Below are 20,246 nucleotides of genomic sequence, written 5' to 3'. Positions count from 1 at the left end.
AAATGGAAAAGTGAGGGAAAGAGAATTCTATAAAACTAGTGATATTATTATATTATAAAGTATGCTTAAGTGAATCTTTGCTAACAAATCTGCAGAAGTAATGACACATGCAAATGCTAGTAAATATGTGTGCTTTCAACTTCGCCGGGAGAATCTCTAATATGGCATGCCACTTTCACTTTCACGAATTTACTTCAAACAACAAGGAAGTTTTCAGAATGAAGCGACAAGCGATATCGAGATTTCGCACAGAAGCATTCGATCTAAAGCAAACCATTCACCACGCTTGCGCAAATAAAAGGATGGGGCAACACAATGCACAGTATTGATAAAACGGCCCAGTCCGAGCGACATGAAAGCGAGAAACGACACCTGCAATTTGTCGTGTCGCTTTAATTGGGAAGGTGTTGTTTATTTTTTTAATGTTGGTTTCCAAGAGACACATATCGCTTCAGTCTGAAAGCTTCCTTTCGAACCAATTCACCACGAGAAAATGCACGTGTCGCTTGGACTGGTCTGTTTTCTCAGTACTATGCATCGTGTCGCCTCAGTTTGTTGTACTCGTATGCAAGGTTGATTGTTTCCTTTAGAATAAGGGGCCGTTGCTTGTCACTTCAGTGTGTAATCTCCGTGCCATTTGAAAGTGAATCCTCAGTGATCAACGAAATGTATCGAACCGAAGGGACGCGACAAGCTGCACGTGTCGCTCAGATTCCCAATGGCGTGTATTGTGCCACCTGAGACTTGATTTCCCATGCGCAGTAAATGCTTATTTATAGACTAAATGGACCTGTGTTGCTTGTCACTTTGGTGTGAACCACTGCTGTCACGTGTTGCTTCGGTTTGAAACCTTACTAGAGCCATTCTTTTCACCACAACACAATACGCAGATAAGCGATCAACATGCTTGCAACAAAATGCAAGTCATACAAATCCTTTACGGATACCAATCCTTTCTTCGTTCTGCTTGTATCAACAGGTTTCGTCTCTCTACATCCTTCGGAAACCTACGAAGTGATACTTGACTCAATAAATTTGTTCCCGATCGAACTGTGCAACCATATGCTACACAGCTGATACGCTATTTCCTTGTTAAAAAGTCTCGGAAATGTGGAATGACCTAGGGATAATCAGAAGACGCGAAAGACAATGCAACAAAATGTACAACTACAGTAGTAGCAATGATGTAAGGAAACGAATAGGTAAACATTGAACTTACACTTTATGTATTACCTATCTTAAAAACAGCTCAAACTTATTTGAAACTTTCTACATTTTATCATTTTGTATCATTACGACACGTGTTTCCCCTCGGACTAATATTTATTGTTGTTAATTTCCTTTCTCGTTGCACAAATGTTTATTGCCCTTTCCAGTTCTAGAAATATTTTTAATGTTATTCGTAATCCCTTTAATTTGCTGTGTGATTTTTGTGTTATTTAATATTAAGACCTATTACTGATGATGTCACAGAAAAGTGACTCATCTGTATGTATATATCTTGTAAGACCTGATGCTATGGTAATTATGGACTGTGTTTTGTTTTAACCTTTCGCTTTTGCACCCCTCAGGATAAGTCACGTATCATATCTGGTCATCTTGCTCCGAAATAATTACAAGCGTATTAATCCATAAAATTATATTTTATTTAAACTCTCTCTGGATGCTTCATGTTGAATACATAAGTATTACGGTCACAATGGCAGTCTTACGGATGACGTCAAGATGGAATGTTTACTGGAAACCGAACAATTGAAATGTAACACGACCGAGAGTGTACATACGTTGATTGATTGGTTCATTATTTTTCGTCGCTTTTCTGTTACTTTTAGCTAATCACGACATAAAATGGTGATTACATGGAATTGATGAAGGGATACTCACAAAGAACACCCGTGCCCTGGCAACTGATACTCCCCACCTCCCCATTACTTTCAATTGATAATCCCCAACTCCCCATTACTTTCAATTGATAATCCATACCTCCCCATTACTTTCAATTGATAATCCCCAACTCCCCATTACTTTCAATTGATAATCCCCACCTCCCCATTACTTTCAATTTATAATACCCACCTCTGCCATTACTTTCAATTGATAATACCCACCTCCCCATTACTTTCAATTGATAATCCCCACCTCCCTATTACTTTCAATTGATAATATCCACCTCTCCATTACTTTCAATTGATAATTCCACCTCTTCATTACTTTCAATTAATAATCCCCACTTCCCCATTACTTTCAATTGATAATCCCTACCTCCCCATTACTTTCAATTGATAATTCCACCTCTCCATTACTTTCAATTGATAATCCCCATTACTTTCAATTGATTTTCCCACCTCCACATTACTTTCAATTGTCTATCCCACCTATTACTTTCAATTGGTAATCCCCCTACCTCACTATTACTTTAAATAACTAATCCCTACCTCCACGTTATATGTAATTACAATTGCTCACAGCCACATTATTTGAACTTACTAAATTTCGTGTCTCATTATTTTCAACTGTAACGTCCTATTATTTATTATTTGGATTTACTAAATTCAAATTAAATTCGGTAAAATTATATGTATAGAACTCTTAAAATATTAAAAATGTAAATAATGGAACAAAACATTTGTGGTGGTTGTGCAAAATGCATCAAACGTATGACTAAGATTAATATGTACACATTCATAATTAACAAAATTCACAAATTAACAATTCAATAAGTTCCATTCGAAGGCAGGACTTGCACACGCATCATCAAAAGAAAAGGGAGCAGAGCAGAACAAGAATATTGCCCTTCGCACTGTCTGGAGTCTTGAAACCTGTTTCCAAATTCATCTCGTAGCATTTTTACTGTGGACAAATATTTTTGCCATTCCTGGTATTCCTGAGAAGTTGGGAAGGGCAAATTATAACTTTATTAAAACGTTTTAATATAACGGAAGACTGTAACTTTGCAAAATGGCATCCACTTCCTTCAAAATATCAGCACTTGTGTCACGGGGAGGAATCATTCAAGTAGTTTTACTGTCATATCGAGATGAGAATCGCATCCACGAATGAAGGGAGCTAACCGAGCTAGCTCACAGATGTCCGTAATTTCACGTATTGTGAAATGTATAACTGTGTAGGGAAAATTGGTCAATGTGTTGAAGTTTGGTTGAGTCTGGTCTTGTATTACGAGAAAAGAGAAAACGGGATAACTACAAATGTATAGATAATTTCAAGCATGAAGTGTTAAGTGGGGACGACGTGGGCTGCATTAACGGATGCTGGGGCCCACATGTGGCCCGCGAGTTTGACTGGCTGAAATCTCAGGAGAAAAGTTGTTATGGTTCTCCCAGGAGACTTGAACCTGCGCACGTCCCGTAGCTGGAGCCCAAAGCATGATGCCTTAGACCGTACGGTCACGATGCAGAACAGCATCTAAAGGCGAAAAAGTGGGGAACAACTGAAGATGAGTTTTTGTTTCCTAATTTTGATTTGGCAAAGGGGGCTCTCTCACTGCACCAAGCGCCGTCAACCCTATGCCGGTCGTTTGAGTATCTTGAGTTTCAGTTTCTGTAAGTCTACTTTATGTATAGATAGGCTAATCGGGACTGGACCTACATTTATAGTGGAATTGAACTATTGGGCGTCCACCAGGTACCAAACTCGGGACCTTTTGACATTATGAGGGTCATCTTTACCGTTACGCTATAGGGGAGGCAAAATATATCTGAAACAAAGAAGACATTTTGAACGGACATGTAGAATGTAGGAGGCAGGGTTCACGCTGAAGAGGAAGAAGACAGGGAATTCTCCCTCCCCTTTCCTAACCTGTACATCTCTAATGTAATTTTCAACCAAGCCAAGAATCTTTTCCTTCTACATTTTATATCACTTTTGTTATTGTTATTGAAGAATTCAAATTAATAATTTGTCTTTAAATCTCAAGTTAGCAAGTCAGCCAAAATTATGTTTTTATACTAAATTTTACATTAATTGAAGATTTGCAAAGAAACAGTAGACGTATTCATGATCCTTCCACTCCAGAAACAAATGTTTTGTAAGAGTCACATCAAGTTTATGCTTGGAAGTAGTGAAGTTCTAGGAAACACACACACACACATATATGTAAGCAACAACAATAGTATTGTAATTTGGAGAGGATGTGATTTGTGAGTGGAACAAGCATGGGAATTTAACGAAGTTCCTTTGCGAATCATCAACTGTTGTTATACCGCCTTCTTACCTATTCATGTAATTAAAATATATTAATTAATTTAATATAATTATACTTATTTTAATTTAACATTATTAATATTATTATTTTGAGACATTACATTAGGACGCCCCTCTGAAATATATATATCTAGATACGTGCCTCGTGTTCGATTTGAATAAAATGTAGAAAAGGCGGGGAGGATGGTAGTGCTTCCTCTTTTTACATTTTGATAGTTTTACCTCACATGTAGTACTTTGTGAGTCAACGGTGCAGATAGAAAATATGTGTACACACACACACACACACACACATGCATACATCAACCTTCATGTTGTTTACTCCTTGAGAGGTAGGTCTTTGAGTCGCTTGATTGTTGTGTGCTGGTCCACAATAACAAAGAGCTCCGCTTTCTGGGGTGTTGTCAGCACCCCACCTACCTACTTGCGTATTGTTTTAAACTTTATTTTGCTCGAGTGTTGAAATACTTATGGCTTTTCTTTTCTTTGAAATGGAATACAAGAAATAACAGGTACGTGTCAAAAAGCTATTAGAGTTATTGGACGTGGTTAGTAGTGCAGAAAAAAAAATATAATAAAATAAGGAATTGTCCCTATAAAATAGAAGGATAAAGGAAAATTATAAAAATGTCCTTAAAAAGTTTCAAATTTAGTTATTTTCATTATTTGCAATCTTACAACCATACAAATAATGTAAATTACATATATTACAATTATAATTGTTAGAAATATAACTGTAAGTGTATTTCTTCTGTGGGGTGTTGTGAGCACCCCACTACCCACTTGTGTACAATTTGGCCACCTACCTACTTAAAGGTTAAGAATAAAATAAAAATAAAATACTTTTCAAAGCAGTAAAGAGATAGGTTTGGAGGTTAACAAAGAGAAAACTAAATATATGGTTACAGGCCGAAACCAAGTGTTAGGTAATAATCAAAATCTAATTATTGATAATAACTCATTTCAACCAGTTTCCAATTCAAGTACTTAGGAGTAATACTAACAAATGAAAATGATATTAAAGAGGATATAAAAAGCAGGCTTAATTCAGTAAATGCATGTTACTTTTCTCTTCATAAACTTTTATCTTCTCGTTTAATATCTCAGAAACTGAAAGTTAAAATAATCGAAAGAGTAATTTTGTCTGTAATATTATATGGATGCTAAAATTTGGTCCCTTACATTGAAAGTATTGAGAGTATTTGAAAATAAGATCCTTTATTTGGGCCTAAAAGGGATGAGGAGACAGGTTAGTGGAGAAGGTTACATAATTTAGAAATATAATTTGTATTCATGTCCAGATATTATTAGAATGATTAAATCAAGAAGACTTAGGTGGGCAGGCCATGTGACATGAATGGGAGAGGAAAGAAGAGCTTACAGGATTCTTGTTGGGAAACTGATGGTAAGAGACCAGTAGTAAGACCAAGATGAAGATGGAGGGATGATGTTCAGATGGACCTAAAGGAAATTGGTAGGGATGGAAAAGAGTATATAGATCTTGCTCAGGATAGGGACAAATGGAAGGCCTATGTTGCTGCAGCTGTAAACCTTTGGGTTCAGGAAGGCTAGAGAGTAAGTTAGTTATATGATTCCCATAGAGATCCAAAATATGTTGAGCTGAAAAAGAATGAGAGAAATTAAGAGGATTCCGTTGAAGAGATGAGCAAAACTGAGCTTGGCAACAAATATTCCATTTCATGTAAGATGTGGTATCTGCTGTAGATACCATTGTTTACATATAGCAGTGTTCATGATGGCAGTTTCAAAATAAATTTTGCCGACCTCTGTGGTTAGCACATCGTGCTACGATGCCAGGGGTCCCGGGTTCGAATCCTGGCCTGGGCATGGATGTCTGTTAGTGTCCATTCATCAATTTCATCATATCATCACTCATCCCCATCGTCGTAAATTAGCCAAAAGTGACACAAAAAAAGGTAAAGTGTTCCCATGTGCTTAGCACCACGCCATGAAGGCATTTTGGGGTTGTGGGGGTAATGCCCCACACTTTCTTGATCCAGTCGTGAGTGGGGGTGATGTGATCAGCATCACGCCCCTGACCGCCTTTACCCCCTAGGGTTTCCCCCAGGTACCCATGTCATTCGACGCTGGGGCCACTTCCAACATTAGAAAAGTTCCCGGATTTGAACCGGCCAGGGATCGAACCCGGGACCTTTAGCATGGTAGTCAGACATGTTACCGACTGAGCCACCATGGCCACAAAAGGCAAAGTAAAATAAAGCAAATGAAAATAAATTTTACGAGGGTCACTATTTATATTTTGAGCCTAACAATGAAAAAACAGGAATTTGGCATTGAAAACTGCTTTATTGTTTTTCGAAGTATTCTCCTTTATGGTCAATACACTTTTGCATTCGTTCGAACCATTTGTCAAAGCAGTTTTTCCAATCTTCTTGAGACACCTCCATAATATGGTTTTTGAATGCATCAACGGCATCTTCCGCCGACGAAAATCGTTGTCCACGCAATTTATTCTTGACATTCGGGAACAAGAAGAAGTCATTGGGTGCCAAATCAGGACTGTACGGCAGATGACCCATCAATTCGATTTTTTGACTGTTCATAAAGTCGGTTGTTAGACGAGATGTGTGACAGCTGGCATTGTCTTGATGAAGAATGATCCGACAGCGTTTGTTTGTTTTCCGTATTTGACCGAAGACCTCTGGCAAACAAATTGATGTGTACCATTCAGCGTTGACCATTCTACGTTCCTCTGAAGGCACAGTTGCCACATGAGCAGTTTTCCCAAAAAAACAGGCGACCATTTGTTTCGATGTGCTTCGAGCACGAACAACTTTTGTTGGATTGGGTTCATCTTGAAACACCCATACAGTCGACTGCTGTTTACGTTCCGGCTCATATGCATATATCCATGATTCGTCACCTGTTACAATCTTATATACGTCTTTTGAAGCACCACGATTGTATTTATTGAGCATTTGTTTGCACCAATTGACGCGAGCGTCTTTTTGAGTTTTTGTCAAATTGTGTGAGATCCAACGAGAACATACCTTTCTCACAGCTAAATGATCATGTAATATTTTATATATGCTGGTGGAACTAATGCCTATGGTTGCCTCAATCTCACAGTATGTCACATGACGATCTTGCAGTATTAGGTTTTGCACAGCATCAATGTTTTCTTGAACAATAACTGATTTTGGACGACCTTCGCGAATCTCGTTGGTGAGCGAATGGCAGCCACGATTAAATTCGTTATACCAGCGTTTCACAGTGGCAAGGGATGGGGCTTCATCGTCAAATGTGGAAGTAAGTTGATCGATGCACTCTTGTCTTGATAATCCACGTTGAAAATTGTAAAAAATCATCGCATGAAAATGTTCATGAGTTAATTCCATTTTATTGTTGTCGCGCAATCTCCAAGGCAACATAAACAACACAAATGAAGCTATTGACAAAACATTTGAAGTATGTTATGGTCAATAATGCCAGACGATTCCGTGCAAACGTCAAATCGCGCCTAACTTCAATCAGTGTTGCCAAGGCTCAAAATATAAATAGTGACCCTCGTACTCTCATACCTGGATGCAAACTACAATCTAGAAGAGAAGCACATACTTTTATTCTACTAGATATAAATAACTGTAGTCACATAGAAATTTGTTTGATTTTCAATTGGGTATGTGCATTTAAGGCCACTTTAAGATACCATGCTGTACATGCACTTGTGGAATGTGTGATGTGATCCTCTGAATCATATCAATTATTCTGAACTGTTCAGTTTTTTTTATCAAATATTTCTTTAATAAATCTGTAATGCACATTTAAAAAGTTATAATATTTTTATGGTTGATTTAATTATCTATTTGTAGTTTAATTAACTTTTGTATTTAAAATATTTGCAACTTTGGTAGAAGCATATTCTCTTATTGTTGATATATAATTGCAAATATGTGTTCTTGGTTCGAAATCATAACTATTTTAATCCTTAAGAGCTAAATTTCAGTGAAATTTATTAAAAACATAAGGCCAATGGACATTTGAAATCAATCTTTACAAATATGTCAAGTTAAAGAAAAATATAATAGAAAGCCACAAGGAACATAGTTGTTGTCTTTAAAATAAAGAAATCAACCTTATGTATAAATTGCTTATTGAATCACAGAAATCTAGTATTGCCATTGTACGCAATTTGGATAGTCTACGTAACACAACTATTTTTCTCTTTTGTATCAAGAGATGGGTTTGTGATTCAAATTCTGAGGTAATTAATAGAGCCTTGATCTCTGTGTGTGAGGTAGATATGTGAAGCTGAAGAAGTGTTCATATAATTATTTTTTTTATGAAAATTACACCAATACCGAACTTATTTTCTGAAATACTAATGCAATAAAATTAAGAAATGTACTTTTCTATAATGGTGTTCATTTCAGTCATAGACAAAACAAAAAATCGTGACATAGGAAAACACAAACTTGTTAGAACAAGTAACTCACACTATTGTTTATTTAATAAAATTATTAATGGCTTCCATTTTTGTATTAAAAATTGTTATGGTTGCTATAAAAAGTCTAATGTCAAAATATCATAAGTAGTGACATCATAAGTAAGCTGGAATAAAACTGTATCTGATCACTCATGTTGATATTATCTTTGCATGTAAAGTATGGTAACTACAACAATTCCTTGAACAATCCTCAAACAAATTGCATGTAGCACCACAGAAAAAATAATTAGTACGAAATATCATGTTTGTATAATAGTAAAAATACAAGTAAATCATGTTTGTTGCAATTAGTTTAGAAATTTATTTTAATTTGTAACTCCAATTTTTTTTTAAACATTAACTTTCAATATATTGAAATCTGCATTTTGTCACTTTTCATGTTCTACTCCCGAGCCCTTCAATTATAATTTACCAATAATCTGATACAAAATGACAAATATTTCATGAACAACCCGATATTTCTAAACGAAAGAAGGTATACGAGGTCTTTATATTCATGGGAACACTAGCATATTTTACTCAATGGCAGAACATTTGTAGAAAGAACAATTGGCAAAATTGTGTACTCAAATAGGAGCTATTTATAGAAATTTCAGTCATACTGATGTATTATTTTGGTGATAATCTAATCTGATCCAATATGTGTATACTTAATTTAGTTTTCAATGAGTAATATAGTAATTTACTAAGTAAATATATAGTTTATTTTTCTAAGACAAAATCCGTTGCAGTTATAATTTTGTCATCACTGTCAGTAAATTTTATATTTGTACTTGATCAGTATCTACAGAAATTTCATATGGGATCTCCAATACACAGATTCACCTTTATCATGCAAAATAATCTAACACAGTTACTTTGAGTAGTTTTGAAATAAAAACACCCAAAATAACTGTTATATTATTTTGCATCTACAAAAATTGGTTATGCGAACCTTTAAGAAGGATTGTTTTAGTATTTTCTGTTTGCCATTTGTAGTTTAAGCAAATTCATTCACAAATAACACTGTTCATAACTTTTCAGATATTAGTGACCGTGGCGAGGATAACAATGAAAGTACTGACAAGACTGAAGTTGCTGTAAACGTTGAGGAAGACCAAGGAAGTATTGAAACAAATGAAGATTCTCTGGACAGTGAACAGTCTGTTCCCAAGGGTGTTGATGGTAAGAATCGTGAAAATTATATGACAAAATGTCTTGCTGTACATTCTAGTTCTAGAACTGCAGAGGGAATAATTAGTTTTTTGACAGAGAGGAGTCAGATAACAAGAATGAATGCATGCCACAGTATTCATCAAAGGTGAATGATGATGAATTTGGTTCAGCAAGTTTAGAGTAACATTAGAGTTACAAAACATTTAGAGTAAAAACTTGTGAAAAATTACTATTTGTTGAACGTTTAATTGCATAGTAGTAGGGACATGAAGTTTTCGTTTTATTTTCCCCTAAATTTCTATGTTATTTTTTTACTGCAATTCGGTGTTATTTTTCGTGGTTTAGGGCAAAATTCAGTGTTATTTTTACTGTTCCTTTTTTGCTTAAGATTGTCACATTGTTTTACTTCTGGGAAATTGAGACAAATTTTCGTTTTAATGACAAAATGATATGGCTTACCCTTGTGAGAACACAATCATACACATGACATATCCCTAACAATGCCAAAAAATCCCTCTGTGACCACAAAATACTGTTTTGTGTACACACACATACACACCCTCCCCCAACCCACCCTCCGAAACACAACAGGTGGTTCTCCCTGAAAATTTTCCTGTTCCTTAGAAATTTTCCTTCCGGGAAGATCCCCCCAAGCGAATTCTATTTCAGGATGAGGTTAAAGACTTGTCAGTTATGTCTGCGCCAAACTGCAATAAATGTGTGATAATCTCTTTTGAATTGAACTATCACCAGATGGACCATAATTGACAGAATAGCACTTCAGGTGTGTGTTTTTTTTTCCTAGCAAAAGAAGTGTTATCCCCACTTTATATTGCATATTTTGTGGCGTTTTTTGCGTTAAAGTGTAAAATTCTGTGTTATTCTAAAAAATGGCAGAATTTGCATTATTTTGTGATTCCGAAACACCAAAAACTTGCCTCCTTTACCTACCCAAATACATTATAAACAATTTATTTTCTCCTCAACTTTTCGGTGTTATCGTTAAAACTGAAACTTCACATCCCTACATAGTAGTGATGAGGGGTTCATTTTGTCTGAAAATATAATTTACTTTGTACTTTTAGAAGAATTGAGAATACTGCACTTTGGGACTTTGGGCTGGCCAATCAAGTTCTTGCACACCCATGTCCTCAGAACCACGTGTTGATAATGCCTGCCGTATGACATGGAGCGTTGTCGTGCTGAAATAGGCATGGGCCAATACCGAATTGTTCCCACAATGTCGGTAGTGCAGAATTGTCCAGAACTTTTTGGTACACATTGGCATTCATATTTCCCCGAACTAAAACAAGAGGACCAAGACCATACCACGAAAAGCAGGACCACACCTTGATGCCACCTCCACGAATTTCACTGTGGGTACGATACAGTCCTGTAAACAGCATTCACTAGGCATACACCACACCCACACACGTCCATCGGACTGCCAGGTCTGGTAGCACGATTCATCTCTCCATAGGACGGATTTCCATTGTTCAAGAGTCCAATGGCGGCGTTCCTTGCACCACTGTAATTGACGGGTCACATTGCAGGCTGTGATATGCGGGTTTTGAACTGCTGCACGACCATGAAACCCAAGTGCGACGATCTCCCAGCAGACAGTACGATCACTTGCAGCACTACTGGAAGCCGATCGAAACTCCTGTGCCACCATCTGTAACAACACCTTCCGGTTCGACTTCACCACATGTTTCAAGCATCGACAGTCACGATCTGTTAATATTTTCGGTTTATTGGGTCTGGGTTGGCATGTCATCACCCCCTCTTGCTTCCACTTCACGATAACATCACTCACTGTCGACCTGGGTATCTGAAATTTGATGGAAATCTCACTGGTTGAATGCCCAAACCTGTGGGCTCCAATGATCATCCCTCTTTCCGCCTCACTCAGTTCGCGTCGTCTGTACATATTGACTGCTGTAGCTGGTATGAGTGTATTCTCAACCAGCAATGCCTTTTATAGGTTGTATGATGTGTATAGACGATCCTGAACACTTTCTGAGGGGTGTCCAGTGACAAATGGCAACATAGTGTATCTCGTTATACAGTGGCCACAATGGAAATCTTTACATAAGTAAAAAAAAAGCAACAAAAACAAGGAAAGTCTGATTCTTCTTTGTTTTATAACTTTCAAAATTTCACAATTTTTTACTATCAATATTTTGTCATATTTTCACAAGCATCTAAAACTTCTTGTAATCTTCTGGGCATTGAATCTGCCAAATTTTCAAAATAAGTTTTGTCCATTGTCACCCACAACTTCTTCAGCAGCTCTTGTAACTCTGCGATGGTTGTTTTTCTTGAACCTCTTTCTTTAATTGATTGCATGCATTCTCAATTGGGTTTAAGTCAGGTGAGTTACCAGGCCATTCAAGAACTGATATTTTATTGTCATTCAACCACTTTTTAACCGATGTCTTCCTGAGCTGGTACACCATCATGCATAAAGAATGTCGACATGTGTTCTTCCAATACTTTTATGTAATGGTCCTCTACCATAAGTACGACTGAATGCACCCCGTACCATCACACTAGCCAGATGTTTAACAGTTTTAAAAGTGTACCTTGGATCATACCGCGACACATTTTTCGGTCTTCTCACAATTTTGATACTGATCTAACAAGTGTAAATGTGCTTTCGTCAGAAAACATTACATTTTGCTAGTCTTCTGATGTCCAGTGTCGATATTTTCTGCAGAAATTTAGCCTTTTCAACTTCATAATTGAGGTTACAAGCGGTTTCTTGGCAGCACGACGAGCTGGTAAGTGAAGGTCTTTCTGTAGTCGATGTTGTATGGTGCAGATGGATACATCGCTTAGCAGATCTGGATGCTTCTTCTTCAACTGTGCAGCCGTAATCAATTGATTTGATATAACTTCATTTTTCAAAATCTTGTCGGTTCTTGGCGATGTTTTTCTTGTACCCCCAGCACCTACTTTCCGTTTAGGTGTTATCATGCCAAGTGGTAGACATGCAGCTGCTTTTTTAAGGTCGTAAATAGCCTGTCTTGAAACTTGCAAATCAGCTGCAACACGAATCACAGACATACCTTGTTGAAGCAAAGTCAAGGCACGAGTCTTATCTTCTATTGTCAACTTCTTCCTCCCCATTGTCTTCTTAGGCAGAAACAACAAAATGAAACCACACTTCTGTAACACAGAGAAATTGTTTGCACTCGATACCACAACCGGGACGCCTCTTCTTCTGGTTCCCTTGTATAAAATGTTAGCCAAAGCATAACCACAACACTGTCGGCTGTTGTTCACTGAAGATTATAGACCCCTCCCACTTTGTTTATTTCGGAGTATAACAATGGCACAGTTTGTTCGTGCGATAACCATGTAAAGATTTCAGTTGCGTTCAAATATAAAGATTTCCATTCATGTATTAATGAAAATGCTAGCATATTTTAGTCAATGGCAGAATATTTGTAGAAACAACAATCAATTTGGCAAAACTGTGTACTCAAATAAGAGCTATTTATAGAAATGTCAGTCATTCTGATGTATTTGTTTCTTTTCATTGCAAAATTTAGTTTTTCATGTATATATAGGAGTTTGTAAAGTAACTCAGTAAGTACAACCTTAGTGACAATGAAGTTCGACCAGTCACAAATATAGGAGTGCATTGTGAAAGAAGGAGAACACATGCATATGCTGAACATATTTTATTCAGCAGGCTACATGGAACAAAGGAAAACATAAATTTCCGCTGCAACGCAGCAATGTATGGTGTCCACACAAAATAAAACATTTTCGTCCATCTACACGTGACATTGAAGTTCGACCACTGTTAGAGGGGATCCTGTTTACCATGATGTGACGCCACCCCGTCGGCGAATAACTGGCAATGTATCGGGGCATGCTGCGGACGAGTCGTTCAAGGTATTCCACATCGATGCGGTGCCATTCCTCCTGCAGGCAGGCGATAACAGCAGCCACTGTCGTGGGTCCCCTCTGTTGCACACGTCGCTTAAGAACACGCCACACATTCTCAATGGGCGAGAGGTCGGGACTCGATGGTGGCCATGGCAGAGTTCACACGTGATGGCGAGTCAACCATTCTCTTGTCAGCCACGCTGTATGAGGCCTGGCATTGTCATGTTGAAAGATGAGACGCCGCCTGTGGAACAGGTGCCTTCGCACTGTGGGAAGATGCCACTCCAGTATGCGTGTATAGGCGTGTGCATTCACAAATCCCTCACAGACGTGTAGTGGGCCAACCCCAGATGCCGTCATGCATCCCCATACCATCACTGACGCAGGTTTCTGTACCCGACGTGCATAACATTTTGCTTCATTCTGTTCCTCCTTCCGACAAATGACTGTTTTCCGTATTTTCCCGTACACAACATTGAAAATGGATTCGTCCATCCACAAAACCCTGTTCCACTGCCGAAATGTCCATCCCCGGTACATTCGTGCCCACCGTAGTCGATTGCCTTTGTTCAACATGGAAAGGAAGGGTTTACGTTTCGCCTTGTAGACTCGGTAACTGCATCGCTGTAGGTAACGGCGAATGGTTCTGGTTGACACTTCAATGTGAAATAGTTCTTGAGTCCACAGTCATAATTCGGCCACAGAAACATGATTGTTGGTCTGGAATAGTGCCTAAATATCTGTAGGTCATGCACGCTCAGCAGGCGTTTTCGACCGGGGGCCTTACCTGGCTCTGTAGTACCCGTATTTTGGTGGTGTTTGATGATGCAGTGGACGGTTGACTTGGGTAAGTTCAGTTGGCGCCCTATTTCCCGTTCACTGAGTCCATCCCGATGCAACTCCACCACTCTTCTCCTCACAGTGTTGTCAATAGGTTTGCCCCTGGCCATGGTGATGATGCACTGCGGTTCCTCGGTGCACAGCATGTGCTTATATACGGCGGACTCCCTTATCGTGTCCGTGACGTCAAGCTTCCGTCGAATGCACCACTATCTGGAATTTCCGTATGGGTCTGGTGCCTGGTCGAAGTTCAATGTCACGCGTATAGTTCCCCGTTTTCGTTCTTTACGTGACCTTGGGTACAACATGCTGGGATCACGATTCTTGCCTGCTCACACGCCTCCTCTTACACACATGCGTCACTTCTGCAGGTCACCCATTCCACCGCCTATGCCTCTGTGCATTTAATCACGTATTCCTTTCTGGTCGAACTTCATTGTCACCAAGGTTGTAAATACACAGTTTCTTTTTTTTAAAAGACAAAATCTCTTGCAGTTTTAATTTTATTTGTAAAATATATGTTATTGCTGTCTGTAAATTTTAGATTTGCACTTGATCAGTATCTACACAAATTTCATATCTGTCCATCCCTAGCAAAATTACTGGCAATATTACCAACACACAGATATGCCTTTATCTGTGGTCATGTTGATGCCAATTTATCTACCCCATTCCTAAACATGTAATTCTTAGATACATGAGGTTTGGAGTCTGGCTTAAGCACAATTATTATTATTATTATTATTATTATTATTATTATTATTATTATTGTTAATTGTACTTTAAGCAAATACAGTCACAAATTGCATTCTACATAATTTTTCAGGCATTTGTGACCGTGGCAAGGAAGTTCACAGAAGTAGTGAAAAGACTGAAGATGCTGAGAACAATGAGGAAGGCCTTGAAAATAATGGAGTTGCTGTGAACAGTGAACAGCTTGTTTCCAAGGCTTCTTCAGATGGTAAGGATCATGAAAGTAATATTGCAGAACTTTCTGTTGTGCGTTCTACTTCAACAACTGTAGAAGGAATAATTATTTTTGTCAGACAAAGAGGAGTTTGTTAATGATTTATTGATTTGCCTCCAACATAGAAAATATCTCCATTTACAGGATATGTTACAATATATATAACATGTAGTCATACACAAGCACACAAATGTATATCTACATAATACAGTGAAATTTAAGTTATACATTTTATGGGAGACAGAAGGGAAAAAACATATAACTAAAAAAAAAATATTATTGAAAGATAATTAAAATTGTAAAATTAACTACATAAAGAAAGAAAAGGTGTACTACATATACGCAAAAGTTTGCTATATTGCACTAATCTGTTCTAAATTGTTAATTGTAAATTCACACAATAATGAGAAATTGACAGTGAAAGTACCAGGGAGTGGAAGGGATGCAAGCAAGTTTACCTGCTTATTCCATTCAACCAATTCCCTGCAAAAAGACATGTTGAACGTTAGGATGTTTATGTAGAAACTTTCAACTAAAGATGCAGGCTCAACCAGGACTTGAACCCGGGTCTCTGGCATACCATGCCATTGCTCTAACCACTGAGCTACAGAGCCGGCCTGGCCTCGCCTGATTTTTCGCTGCGTGGAATCGTCTCTGCCTGTGGTACTGCAATGGGATCTGTTACCTTTGAAACACAGTAGACTTCTATGTAGTACATCTCCTGTGTGAGCCTAATCTTTAATAATTAGGATGTTTGTCTCGATCTTCGGTGTATAACCTGAATTTTTGTTATGGAACAAAATGGCAGTCTGAAATATATATTTGTATGGGTAAGACATCCTTTGGCAGGATTGACAACAAATGTTTTTCTGACATTGTAATAATACTAATTACAGTCAACTCTCGATTCTAAGACCCCGGGTATAATAACCCCCTCGAAGTAACAACCCTTTTCCCGGGAACCATGAAAAATTTAGAAAAAAGTTGAAAAATTTGGAAACAAGTTGGAAAATTGAAGGAAATCGGCCGAAAAATGTGTTGTTTTTTTCCCACTCATTCCCTTCATGAGCACTCTACCGCTCACAATTGGGTCTGAACTAAAAATAGGCACCACCACACCATGCTTGAGTGATATCCAATAGCACTTGACCTCTGCTTCCCCTTCCTCAATGTTACCCCGCACCCAACGGCCGCTACCCAAAGTGCCAGGCTTGTTTTGCCACACTTGCTCTTGGATACGTGAGAAGAGAAGATCAAATGTGCTTGGATGTTATTTTAAATCAACCTTGACTTGTTTCCTTGTCCTAAGAGCTGCTGAAAACTCGCAGGTGGGGGGGGGGGGGGGAGGAGCAGCCCGAAAAGACTGCTGGACTTGCAGTCTTTGCCAATGTGTATGGCAGGTCAAGCTCTTTCATCAATAAATACACCACCTTGAGAGATAAGATCGCCGGTATGTTCCAAAATACAGATGCATGGCACCTGGAAGTGTGGCCCATCTGTCCAGCTCTGACCTAGAGATCAGTAGGTTCCCATGAGTGAGCAACTCTTGGCCTTGTAGCTGACAACTTCCAGTAACCGCTTTCATTCAAAACATATTCTTTGTTCCCTGTAACACTTCATAAAAAAGCGAAACTGTTAGAGATAATCAAAACCACATAGGCCAACTAAAGATCGTCAACCCGCTTAATGTGTTGTCATCAATTTTTCCACAAAAGTTTACTTCGATCTTAAGTGCATCATAACTCTTGTTTCCCACTTCATATGTTTTCCAAAGGGGGGGAGGAGCAATGCCGATTGTTTCAGTCATGATTTTCTTGCTCGTGTGTGCACACGGGCTGATTACATGCGAGGATGGAAGTGGACCCACCCCTCTTCCTTTCCTTTGACGTCTAAAATGGGGCAACCAGTTCTGGATATATAACAAAAACCATAGAACAAGTAAAAAAAAAAAAAGTGACCCCCCCCCCTTTTCCCAGCTCATTCTTCACCACTGGTGTGTACGACAATGTTGATAATTGCAGAATTCTGTTCTTTTTCTATTTTTTTGTATGCATAGGAAATATTACCCGTATTATTGTCTGTTGTATGCTAAAACGTAAAGCAAGGTCATTTCTTTCTTCTTTACACTGCTGTTAAAAGTTCCGTCTTCGACAGTTGCGTTATCTTTAAAATGCTGTGATTTTTCTCTTCTGCCACTTGTTGCTCGAACTTCCAGCCAGTTCCCTTGTATTTATGATGCAGCTGGCACCAGTGTTTTGTCTAGCATCTGCAAAGCTCTTGCTTGCCGATAACAGCAATGACTCATCCGGCCCGAAGGAAAAATTTATTGTTTTGAATCTCAAAACTGTTTTGATTTGACGATAATGAAATTCGATCTCCAGAAAGGAAAACAAGAGTTAAAATAACTTCATGTTCTCCGCCTTCTGATAAGCAAAACTGTAAATTTATTTTGCATCCCCTTTTCTTCAGAACCATTCATGTGGGGGAAAAAAAAGTGCTCAATGTTGGAATGGTTGCTGAGACCGATTAAAAAGACATTATTCAAGGGGAAAACTTTTGGAGGAGTGGGTGTTTGACATCGAGAATACTCCTAAATCCAACAATAAAATCATCGATTAACAATCTACCATTTTGATATGTGAAAATGTGCAGTTTCATAAAGCTTGTTTTCCGTTCATTTTATGCTGATGGGCTGATCGGGACTAAATATACAGTTCTAAAGTGAAATTCAATTCCAAACCTGAATGACTTTCGACTGGGACGCTGTTTAATGACATGTCCTAGAATACACATTGGGTGAAGACAAGGCAAGTTGCGAGTTTCCTTTTTCACACTGAATTACAATGCAAGTCAAGGAAAGAGTATGGACTGCTCCCTTGAATGGGGTAGGGGGAGGGTGAATGAAGTTTGTTGAAGCAAAGGAAACGTGACTTTTTTTTGTGATGTATTTTACACAGCCGAACCAGAACGAAAATTACAGCCCTGTCTTTTTTTTTTTCTGGTGCCTAGAAAGGTTGTGTTGTTTCTCCCGAGAGATCTAATCTTACCAGTTAATCTTGTTACAGACAATGCTCCAGTAGACCCGTATAAAATCCAACATTCATTCTGCCCAATTATCTCCAGACTTTTGCTGGCGCCAGTGTGACTGGTGTCAAGATTCTTTGAGTTTCACTTGCAATAAGCGAGATATTGTTTTCCTTTCCACAGGTCTCTGTGCAAACGGGTTTCTCATGAACTAGAATTGTAAGATTTTCCTTGAAAAGCAATGACTGTACACAATTGAAAGAAAGTAACATTATTTTAAATATTTTTTTGTGAAAACGTTTTCATGTTCTATTTTCCTTCTCACAACACGCATCCTGTGCATAACAGGTTGTATAACTACCAGGATACATGGTGTTACCATTTCCTAGGCATCCTAGCTCCGTTTAAGCTGAAAATCGGTGCAAATTCCATTAACGACCCCTTCGAAATAACGACCCTTTTCCCAGGAACTGTGAAAGGTCGTTGAATCGAGAGTTGACTGTACAATTAATGGGACCTGAAAGTCCCAACAGGCCACGAACGTTTTGTGTATAAACAGAGAAATGATGTACATCATATGGGGCTTAGTTATGAAATATATATGCCCTTCAACACTTACATGCAAAATAACTACAATTTACCTGTTACGCATTTTAGAATATACTCCTCTGAAGACAAAGATATAAATTAAAAGGCAAACAATCAGAAAGAGTAAATAAGAAAAGGAGTCATCACTCTTGACCTCCCAACAGTGGCGTGCCCTGGATTTTGGCAAGGGGGTAAGTTATATATACATTTTTTATTAGCCAGCCCTTATTTTCTGTCTTCTCCCCTTCTGACGGTCTTTTTAAAAAATAGGCCACTACCTTATATTCATTGCTATTATAATCAAATGGTGTCTCTACATCAGGGATATTTTCTGCCAGTCACCCATCAATATCGATATTTGTGCCCTAGCCCTACAGCACCAAAAAGAGCTGTCTAGAACATTGGGGTGTGCAAGGAGGGGGTGTTGGTGAGGGTCATTTGGCCCATTATTAGTAAAAAAAAAATAATGTGAAAATGAGGAAAAATTGCAAAATAAGGGCTGACTGCTAAGAAAAATTGTATATACCACCAGTTTTGAAAATCTGGGGCATGCCACTAGTTTAGAAGTATGGAAAATGTATTAATATTTTTTTCAAGCAAAGTAGACACCAGAATCCTGTTGGGACTGCACAGTCCGAAGTGATGTTTTGCTCATAAAACAACTTTCTCATCATATTTGGCCAAAATTATTTTATAACCATATTTATGTAAGCTAGGAATAAGTTATAAAAAAATCTTGGGTACTTTCAGTTATTCAATGGCCGCGGTGGCTCAGTCAGTAGCGTGTCTGACTACCATGCTAAAGGTCCCGGGTTCGATCCCTGGCCGGTTCAAATCCGGGAACTTTTCTAATGTTGCAAGCGGCCCCAGCACCCACCCAGCGTCGAATAACATGGGTACCTGGTGGAAACCCTGGGGGGTAAAGGTGATCAGGGGCGTGGTGCTGATCACATCACCCCCACTCACGACCGGATCAAGAAAGTGTTGGGCATTACCCCCACACCCCCTATACGCCTTCGTGGCGTGGTGCTAAGCACAGGGGAACACTTTAATTTTATTTTT

General features: G+C 38.4%; 1 protein-coding gene and 1 non-coding gene across 2 annotated transcripts in view; one reads left to right on the top strand and one right to left on the bottom strand.

The window, feature by feature from the left end:
* Positions 1 to 20,246, top strand: part of LOC145983968 (peregrin-like) — a 115,710-nt gene that overhangs the window by 63,428 nt on the left and 32,036 nt on the right. Inside the window, exons 19-20 of the mRNA XM_083117193.1 lie at positions 9,734 to 9,874; positions 15,432 to 15,566. Of these exons, the coding sequence (XP_082973319.1) occupies positions 9,734 to 9,874; positions 15,432 to 15,566 (276 nt within the window). The remainder of the gene's footprint in view (positions 1 to 9,733; positions 9,875 to 15,431; positions 15,567 to 20,246) is intronic.
* TRNAT-GGU (transfer RNA threonine (anticodon GGU)) lies at positions 16,115 to 16,186 on the bottom strand. The gene has a single exon. It is a non-coding gene; the product is annotated as a tRNA-Thr (tRNA).

This window comes from Lepisma saccharinum, chromosome 2 (assembly GCF_977018435.1).
Source record: "Lepisma saccharinum chromosome 2, izLepSacc3.1, whole genome shotgun sequence".
Taxonomy (NCBI): Eukaryota; Metazoa; Arthropoda; class Insecta; order Zygentoma; family Lepismatidae; genus Lepisma; species Lepisma saccharinum.
The sequence above is the reverse complement of the archived record's forward strand: the minus strand, read 5'-3'. Positions and strand labels throughout refer to the sequence as shown.